At 48.7% G+C, this 9,672-nt stretch overlaps 1 protein-coding gene across 1 annotated transcript in view; it reads left to right on the forward strand.

The window, feature by feature from the left end:
• The window catches only part of LOC123035353 (transducin-like enhancer protein 2), a 36,505-nt gene that overhangs the window by 21,211 nt on the left and 5,622 nt on the right, over window positions 1-9,672 (forward strand). Inside the window, exons 8-14 of the mRNA XM_044453428.1 lie at window positions 52-96; window positions 871-1,011; window positions 4,237-4,375; window positions 4,483-4,640; window positions 5,587-5,663; window positions 5,959-6,208; window positions 6,887-7,134. Of these exons, the coding sequence (XP_044309363.1) occupies window positions 52-96; window positions 871-1,011; window positions 4,237-4,375; window positions 4,483-4,640; window positions 5,587-5,663; window positions 5,959-6,208; window positions 6,887-7,134 (1,058 nt within the window). The remainder of the gene's footprint in view (window positions 1-51; window positions 97-870; window positions 1,012-4,236; window positions 4,376-4,482; window positions 4,641-5,586; window positions 5,664-5,958; window positions 6,209-6,886; window positions 7,135-9,672) is intronic.

Below are 9,672 nucleotides of genomic sequence, written 5' to 3' on the forward strand. Positions count from 1 at the left end.
TTTTTTTTTTTTTTTTTTGTGTTTTTTTTTTTTTTTTTTTTTTTTTTGTAGGAGAGTGATGAGGAGAAAAGTGATTATCACGTGGTCGTGGATGAGGTATGTGGCAGGTTTATGGAAAGGTTTTGCCTCCAGCTTCAAGCGAGAGCAATTCCCCATGGGCGTCAGATTAAATTATGCAAGAGCTCCAACATGGTGGAGGAACTGTGTATAATTCGTGGCAGGTTGCGGGGTTCATCCCTCCCGTGTACCTTGGGTGCAGAAGTGCACACAAAAACCTATTGTGGATCATTTCAGGTTCTGGGGTCAATCTGGCGTTTTCACTGAGGGGCCTTGCGGGAAAAACTCTGCAACCTTCTAGCCAGGGAAGCAGGTTAGCCGCCCTCTGAGAAATGCTTCCTCAAAGCACCACAGATATCTTTATTTATTTTCTGGGGCTCCAGAAGTCTGCAAGCCCTTGTCACTGGAGCTGAAAGATCACACAACTGTAGCACCTCACACTGTGTTTGTCCTCACCGCAGCCCGCAAAGTGCCAGTCTTGCATCCGACTTTTTCTGAAGACCCTGAATTTGGGGCAGGGGTGTAACCTCTCTCAGCTCATGGGCTGAATTCCATTTCAGAGAATTCTTCTCGCTTTCGGTAATTAAACCTTGGGGGAAGCATCTGTACATCTTAGACTTGAAGAAACTACCAAAGCCGAGCAACCACCAAACGCTTCAGCAATCGGTGGCAATTGGAGGGGGTGTGGCTTTTGGGGAGCTCTACGGGTCACCCCAGACTTCTCTCCCAAGGCTCTGCACCATTGCTGTCACTGGATAATCCTACATGCAGCCTCTTTTCCTGCTTTCCTTCCTTTCCTTCATGCCTGCCCAGGATCCTGCTTCAGAAGATGTGAGTCCTATTAGCACAACTGACAGTAAGATCCTTTCGAGCCAGAAGGAGCAGCTCAACAGTTCATCCTCAGTGGTGTTGAATAGTTGCAAGATGCCCTTCAAGAGAAAGGACCAAGACCTGGTAAGCTGCACAATTTTTGGCCCTCAGTCTATTTTGGGGGAGCCAAAGCCAGGATATTTTAGGTGCAGAGCAGTGGCTTGAATGTTGGAACTGGCAAATCCAGGTTCTGGTCAGAGCACTTCTAACCTACCTTGGCTATTTGCCTAACCCACCTCAGAATAAAATGAAGGGGACAAAGATCGTGGGAAAAATTCCCACGATCTGAGAAATGCATGGGGTGGGGCTGCCCACGTGTGGACGGAAGGCATCTTTAAACTGTGGAACTCACCACAGGCTTGTTATCCTGCCTTTTCTTCTGCAAGGACAATCTTTCACCTGTCCCTGTTATGCTCCCAAGGTAGGTTGGGCTGAGCATCAAGTGCTGGGCCCAAATCACCCAGTGAGCTTCTTGGCCAAGTGCAGACTTGGGAATCTCCTTAGTCCCAATTTAGCGCTCCAACTACTATGCCACATGGGTTTAAATAGCTTTCTTTTTTTTTTTTTTTTTTTAAAGGTAACCTCATAGAGGTGGATTGATTATCAGTACTACCAGTTGTAAGGCAGTCTTCACTGGAGTTACAGTCACTGGGGGCAAACAGCAGGGAAGGGCTGTCACCTACATGTCCTTTGGGGGGCATCTCAGAATCTCTTGGCTGTCCTCTGTTGGAAACAGGATGCTGGGATCAGATGGCAAAACCTGGCCTAGTCCAGGGAGGTTCTTTTTCCTTTGAGACACTAAAAGGGGATTGGGCATAATCATGGAAGACTTATTATTGGAAGTTGTTCAGGGTAAGAACCACTGACCTTCTGTCCCTGCTCGGGAAGTTAGCCTAGCTTTAACTCAGGTGGCTAATGGGCCTCCATTCTTGGGATTAAACAAACACTTTTCTTAAATAGAAGACCCTTTCTTTGTTTCTATAGGCTGTTGAATTTGTGATAGTTTTCACTACCCCACTGAATCATTGGTTGGGCTTTTGTATTTTAATGTACTGTTTGCTTCATCTGGTTTTTATTTAATGGTTAATTCTCTGTGTGTTTACTTGTTCCACTGCTGCAAACATAGCCAGTTTTGCTGTTTTGCTTGTTGATTATTCGCTTGTGGATCTGTTCAAAGAACCAAGCAGGGCATTCCCTCTCTGTCACCAAAGCAGGTAAAAAATGCAAATGCATGTAGAAAAGCAAGAAGGAGAGAATCAAACATTTAAGCATAACATGACAGAACTATGCTTGCCCTGATAAAGACTTTACAAACCTTCCCAGCAAAAAGGGCCAATCCGCCACCTGTTTTTGTAACTGGTTTTGCTGCTCTTCCTTGGGGGTGTTGGGATGGGTTTCCCTAAAATTGGGGTACAGTTACCATAAGCAAATAGATTCAGAGGCCCCGGCATGGCTAGAACCCAGGATGTGCCCTGCAAGAGGGCTGGGAATTCATTGGCATGGGTTTCTTTCCACCCCCACCACTTTTCTACTCCTGGAGCTTCCCAGAAGCACCTTTACCTCCCCTCAAAGGCATTTCCTCAGATGTTGCCCTTGTTAGAAGGAAACAGAACTCCTGGGCATGGTATGAGTTCCTGGGCAATACCTTCTCTCATCTTTCCTGGTCCTTCGCCATGTTGCAGGAGTTGCAGCCCGGATGCCTGGGTTCCATTCTGTGCTTTGCCTCCTCTCCCCAAACTCTGACTGTGCCTTTCTTTTCTTCTCCATCTCGCTTGCATCTTCCCCGCACGCCTCAGATGCATGGCTGGCTTGACCCTGTTAATTAGTGGCCCACCCAGGATTTTAATGTATAATTAAATGCTATTAGCGCAGGGTTGTGAGGTGGGGTGGGGGTGTGGAGAAGGTTGGGGGAGAGCAGGGGAGGGGCGTTACCGTAGCGGTATTACAGAGAGGGGGGAGCTCCTCATTCTGAACACGGGTCTTGAAACGGTGCTGCTTTCTGCAGCGGTTCTGGCCTGCTTTCTGTTCCATTTGGCTGCCTGGCTAAGCTCCCCACGCCCCGTGCCGCCTTTCTCTCCGCGCCTTTCTCTCCTCCGTGTCTCTGGGAAAGCAAACATTTCTCTACGCACGCACTCACCACTGAGCCAATCGTGGTGCAGATTTCATCGATCGCTTCGGCACCGCCAAGATCACCGATTGGAACATCGGGGGCAGTGGAAGGGAAGGGCTGGGCTTATCGATCCGCCTGTCAAATCCATTCTGCGCCCGGGGATGCCAAAGAAAAGCTGTGCAGCCTCCGCGAGGCCGGAAGGGCAGGTGTTGCCCCACAGACTCACCCAGTGGGCAGCCGGACTGGGAACAGTTCCCCAAAGCAGACGCCCTCAAAGAAATTGAGCCGCTTTCCCTCCCCATAGCCGAAAGACCAAATGGGGCACGTTCCTTTGCCATGAGGAGCTCCCTCTGCTTTAGGAAAAGATTTTAACTTCTGCAGGTCCCCCATCCCACCCCCAGGAAAAGGGTGTGTACGTAAGAACCCGCCTGGAGGTTAGGCCTGGGTGGCTAAGTAGAACCTCCTGGTTTATGGCAGTCTACCTTTGAACTTTTTCTGCTATGTGCATGCATCAGAGCAGGGAGGCTTCCTCTGTGTTTGGCCTTGGAGTGCTGAACTGGGATGCAGGAGAACTGATTCGGGTCCCCACTCAGCCATGAAGCTCACCTGGACCTGTGACAGACTTTCATCTTAACCTACCTCACAGGGTTGTTGTGAGGATGGAGTGGAGAGGAGGAGGTAGGAGAATTAGAGGTTCCTTGCAGGAAAACGGTAGAGTATAAATTTAATAAATATGCTGTACGTCACGAGCTGGCATGCACTTAACTGCTTTTACAGTCCTAAGAAGCACTTGTGCAGTTTTGCATCATAAACTAACTTGAATCAGGGCCCCATCTTGACTGGAAGGATAAAACAGAAACTTTTCTGCTGCCCTGATGCTTAAACACATTTACTTGGGAATAAGCATTATTTTGTTGCAAAAAAAGGGCAACAGATTCTTAAAATTGGAAGAATGAAGTTGGTATCATTATGCATGCGGTTCTTTTGGGATGCCTGGGCAGCAAGGTCCAGGACTTTGTCCCCCGATGCCCCACTGGGGGCTGACAGACAGGATGAGACCGCAGCAGGCCTGTCAGGGATTTCCTCCCTCCTTCCAGAGTTCAGGTGCACTGCCTCTGACCAAGGAGGTTCTACTCAGGCTCTAGGCAGCCCTACCCTCTTCTGAAGCTGCCTTGATAAAGCAGTCTTTTCCCTCCTAGAACGACGCGGGTTCCACCTCCAGTAAGACAACCAGCCTGTCACCACCCAAGGCTTTAACCCCTGGACCTGGACTGGGCCCAAGTTCTGCCTTCCAGAGCCAACGGACTGCCTTTAAGCCACCCAACTCGGAGAACATCAGTAAGTGGCCTTCCTGGGTGCATCCTTTTCATGAGCGTGTGTGTGTTTAAACCAGTCCCCCCGATTTAAGGCTGCACTCATGTCCCTCTTTCTTCTCTTCCCGCCAGCCCTGCAGAATGCACTTGACCTGTCATCCCTCACCAACACGTACAGGAAAATACGTCCCAGCATCCTCAGCAGGGAACTGGCCGCCCCCAGCTCCTACATGGGCATTCACTTCTCCCCACACATCAGTGGGACAATGATGTATAGACGATCTCCCATGGTAAGCTGAACCCAGTGCCTTTTCTCAGAGGTGGGTGATCAAGGGTTCTCTGGGGATGGCTGGACTACAGCTCCCATCATGCCTGAGCAAAGATTATGCTGACTGAGGTGGATGGGAGTGATGAGTCCAGCAACATCACTTGGTATTCTCCATATGTTTTGGACTACAAATCCCACTCTCTGTGGCCACGGGCATGCTGGGCATAGAAGTTCAGAACTCATGGGCTTAGGTCTTCCAAGCTGCTTCTCTCCTAGGAACCTACGGCTGGACAGATCTGTCTATTTGCAGTTCATGTCACTTTCTCTTGCTTCAAATTCCTAAGTCTTCCCGTGTCCTATTTCTGTATTGATCGGAAAGTGACTCATTGGCTAACAAAGAGTGCAAAACCTCATAAGTATGTCAATGCTCAGATTTGACTGGCTCTTTCTCCTCATAAAATTCCCATTAAAAACGCATTTTAGCCCAAAGTCTGCATTTCTAAATTTGATGTGTGTGCGTGTAAATTCATTGTGAGACCCCCTTTTGGGATCTGGGGTGGAACAAGGCTTTCCTCCCTGCTCCTTTTCATTGGAGAAGCCAGGAGTTAAACCTGAACTCTCAGTGTGGAGAGGCCGACTTCATCTTAAGCCATCACTCTTCTCGGAAAGATCACGCAAACTCCGATACTTCCAATTTTGGAAGAAAGGGCTGATTTGAATAAAATCTCTGGAAAGTCGTATGCCTGGCTGCAGTCCCACTGATCCCAAAACTGGCTTCAGGCCAGAGGAGAACTAACCAAGTGTGGGTTGGTCATTGAGCTGTGGAACTGGGTTTCCCCGTGGTCTAAACCCAGCCGAGAAAAGAAACCGTGGCAAGCAAACCAGGGTGAGCGTGAACGGGGGACCATCTGTGTGGCGAACAGGTGCCTGCTGCTGAAGTCTTTGCTCTCTCCCCTTGGCTTCCACAGGTGGCTTTTGAGACTCGCTCACATCTGCATGGCCCAATCGGCCCAACATGTTGGCCCACACTTCCAGGCGGCAAGCCGTAAGTAGGCCTCCTCCTGCCCATATGGGGTGCAAGGCGAATTGATGTGCTACCAGGACTTGGCATACGACGCATGTACTGCTTATGCAACAGCTCCTCCCTCTTCCATGCTCCAACCCTTCCTCTCTCCCCCTCTGTTGGCCTCCAGATTGCATACAGCTGGGGGCAGAGACCTATCTTTCAAGTGCAAGGTTCCACATTACGCTGGGCCAACTTGACACCATGAAATGTACGCTAGCGCCACAAGGTTGACGCCGTTTTTTGGATATCTATGTAACGGTTTCATTCCTGACAGGGTGTATTCGTTCCACGTGAATGCAAACAAGCTGGTTCAGCCGGTCTCCTTCCCGCCCAACGCCCTGATCGGCTCCGGCATCCCACGGCACGTGCGCCAGCTGCACACGCTGGCCCACGGCGAGGTGGTCTGTGCCGTCACCATCAGCAACTCCACCCAGCATGTCTACACAGGAGGGAAGGGCTGCGTGAAGGTCTGGGACGTGGGGCAGCAGGGTGCCAAGACCCCCGTGGCGCAGCTGGATTGCCTGGTACGTAGTTTGAGGACAAACATCACCCCCAAAGCAGAAGTGGGGACGTCTCAGCAGGTGCAGGGAAAGCCAAGACTTGAATGGCTTGCAGAGGAGAGATGCCCTTCAGAGTGACATTCCTGCTTATAGGGAGCAGCCGCTTGCACGACTCTGTTCCATGAATTTTGTTAATCCCTTAAAAAAAACCCTAAGCTGGTTGAATACATTTTAACGATCGATTCATCCAGATAGACCACTTGTGGACGCTAACTATGCGAAAGCTTCCTTTTCAAAAGTAAAATATATGGTGAGATTGGATGCATGATTTGGCTAGCTTATAGAAACATAGAAACTGAGCGAGTCAGAAGGGGCCTCCTGGGCCATCTAGTCTGACCCCCAGCTCCAGTAGGTTCTGCTCACGACATGCCCACCATGTGCATGTCTAGCCCATCCTTGAACACCCTCACCGATGGAGCCTCAACCACGTCCTGTGGAAAATTAGTCTTCATACTAAGGAAGACGACATACTTCAACTTCAAACTATAATTAGTCTTCATCATGAAAGTCAAAGAGACCAAGTCTCTATTCCTCATGGCTGTGAAAAGAAGACTTTAAAGTGTATGAGTAGGGCTTACTGAAATCTCATGTTTCCTGCCAGGGGTTCAAGCTTTGTCTCACTCCTTGCCTTCCCCCTTCCAGAACCAGAACAATTATATCCGCTCCTGCAAGCTCCTGCCGGACGGCCGCACCCTCATCGTCGGCGGGGAGGCCAGCACCCTGTCCATCTGGGACTTGGCGGTCTCCACCCCCCGGATCAAGGCTGAGCTGACCTCCTCAGCCCCTGCCTGCTACGCCCTGGCCATCAGCCCTGACGCCAAGGTCTGCTTCTCCTGCTGCAGCGACGGAAACATCATGGTGTGGGATTTGCACAACCAAACCATGGTCAGGTGAGATGTGAAGTCACCTCCAGGTTTCCCTTGGAGAAGGATGCATTTTGGTTGCAGGACTTCTGATAATGTGCAGAAGGTCCCAGATTGGATCCCTGTCAGCTCCAGGTGAGACCCACCAGCATTCCACCTGGAAAAGAGCAAGCTCTGTGGTCCCATGTTTTGTCAAATGTTTTTAGGGCTCACCTTGATGCTTTCTCCCCTGCATGGATGACTGCCTTGCCGTGGCGAAGGGGCTTGTGTAGCTCCATGAAGCTATGAGCTAAGCTGTGCAGGGGCACCCAAGATGGACAGGCCATAGCAGAGAGCACTGACAAAACGTGATCCACTAGAGAAGGAAATGGCAGCCCACTCCAGTACCCTTGCCATGAAAACCCCACGGACTGTACCAAAAGGCAAAAAGATATGATGCCGGAAGATGAGCCCCTCAGGTTGGGAGGTGTCCAATGTGCTCCTGGGGAAGAGCAGAGGGCTAGTACTAGTAGCACCAGAAAGAGTGAAGCAACTGGATCAAAGCCGAAAGGACACTCAGTTGCGGATGTGTCTGGTGGTGAAAGGAGAGTTCGATGCTGCAAAGATCTAAACTCCATAAGAGCCTGGAATGTAAGATCCATGAATCAAGGCAAGCTGGACGTGGTCAAACAAGAGATGGCAAGACTGAACATCGACATCTTGGGAATCAGCGAACTAAAATGGACAGGAATGGGTGGATTTAATTCAGGTGACCATCAGGTATACTACTGCGGGCGAGAATCCCTCAGAAGAAATGGAGTAGCCTTCATAGCAATAAAAGAGTAGGAAAAGCAGTCCTGGGATACAATCTCCAAAATGGCAGATTGATCTCTGTTCGAATCCAAGGCAAACCATTCAGCATCACAGGAGTCCAAGTCTATGCCCCAACCACCGGTGCTGAAGAGGCTGAAGTTGACCGGTTCTATGCAGGCCTCCAGCACCTTCTAGAATTAACACCAAAAATGTCATCCTTATCATCATGGGGGAGTGGAATGCTAAAGCAGGAAGCCAAAAGATAACTGGAATAACAGACACGTTTGGCCTTGGACTACAAAATGAAGTAGGGCACAGGCTGGTAGAATTTTGTCAAGAGAATATACTGGTTATAGCAAACACTCTTCCAACAACTCAAGAGATGACTCTACACATGGACTTCACCAGTCATAGATTGACTATGGGCTCTGCAGCCAAAGATGGAGAAGCTCTATACAGTCAGTGAAAACAAGACCAGGAGCCGAGTGTGGCTCAGATCATGAGCTTCTTCTTGCAAAATTCAGGCTTAAATTGAAGGAAGTAGGGAAAAGCACTAGGCCACTCAGGTATGACCTAAATAATAATCCTGATGAATATACAGTAGAGGTGACAAACAGATTTAAGGAATTAGATCTGATAGACAGAATGCCTGAAGAACTATGGATGGAGGTTTGCAACATTGTACAAGAGGTAGCAACCAAAACCATCCCAAAGAAAAAGAAATGCCAGAAAGCAAAATGGCTGTCTGAGGAAGCTTTACAAATAGCTGAGGAAAGAAGGGAAGCAAAAGGCAAGGGAGAAAGATACAAACAATTGAATGCAGAATTCCAGAGAATAGCTAGAAGAGGTAAGAAGGCCTTCTTAAATGAAGAGTGCAAAGAAATAGAAGAAAACAATAGAATAGGGAGGACCAGAGATCTCTTCAAGAAAATTGGAGATATGAGGGGAATTTTTCATGCAAAGATGAAGGACCAAAATGGCAGGGACCTAACAGAGGCAGAAGAGATTAAGAAGAGGTGGCAAGATTACACAGAAGAACTATACAAGAAAGAGCTTAACGTCCCTGATAGCCACGATGGGGTGGTCACTGACCTCGAGCCGGACATCCTGGAATGAGAAGTCTAATGGGCCCTAGAAGTTTTAGCAACAACAAAGTTAGTTTAGGAGATGGTATTCCAGCTGAACTATCCAAAATCCTAAAAGACTATGCAGTAAAAGTGCTATACTCAATATGCCAGCAAATTTGGACAACTCAACAGTGGCCTTGGGATTGGAAAAAGTTTACACTCCAATTCCAAAGAATGTTCAAACTCCCACACCATTGCACTCATTTCACATGCTAGCAAAGTGATGCTCAAAACCCTACAAGCTGGGCTCCAGCAGTATGTGGACCACGAACTAGCAGAAGTACAGGCAGGATTTCGAAGAGGGAGAGGAACTTGAGATCAAATTGCCAACATACGCTGGATCATGGAGAAAGCTAGGGAGTTCCAGAAAAACATCTGCTTCTGCTTCATAGACTATGCTAAAGCCTTTGATTGTGTGGATCACAACCAATTGTGGCAAGTTCTTAGAGAGATGGGGGTCCCAGACCATCTTATTTGTCTCTTGAGAAACCTATACCAGGGTCAAGAAGCAACAGTGAGAACTGGACACAGAACCACTGACTGGTTCAAAATTGAGAAAGGAGTTTGGCAAGGCTGCATACTGTCGCCCTGCCTATTTAACTTATATGCAGAGCACATCATGAGAAAGGCAGGCCTAGATGAATCA

The sequence above is a fragment of the Varanus komodoensis genome, unplaced genomic scaffold (assembly GCF_004798865.1).
Source record: "Varanus komodoensis strain SLA01 unplaced genomic scaffold, ASM479886v1 scaffold79, whole genome shotgun sequence".
Lineage (NCBI taxonomy): Eukaryota > Metazoa > Chordata > Lepidosauria > Squamata > Varanidae > Varanus > Varanus komodoensis.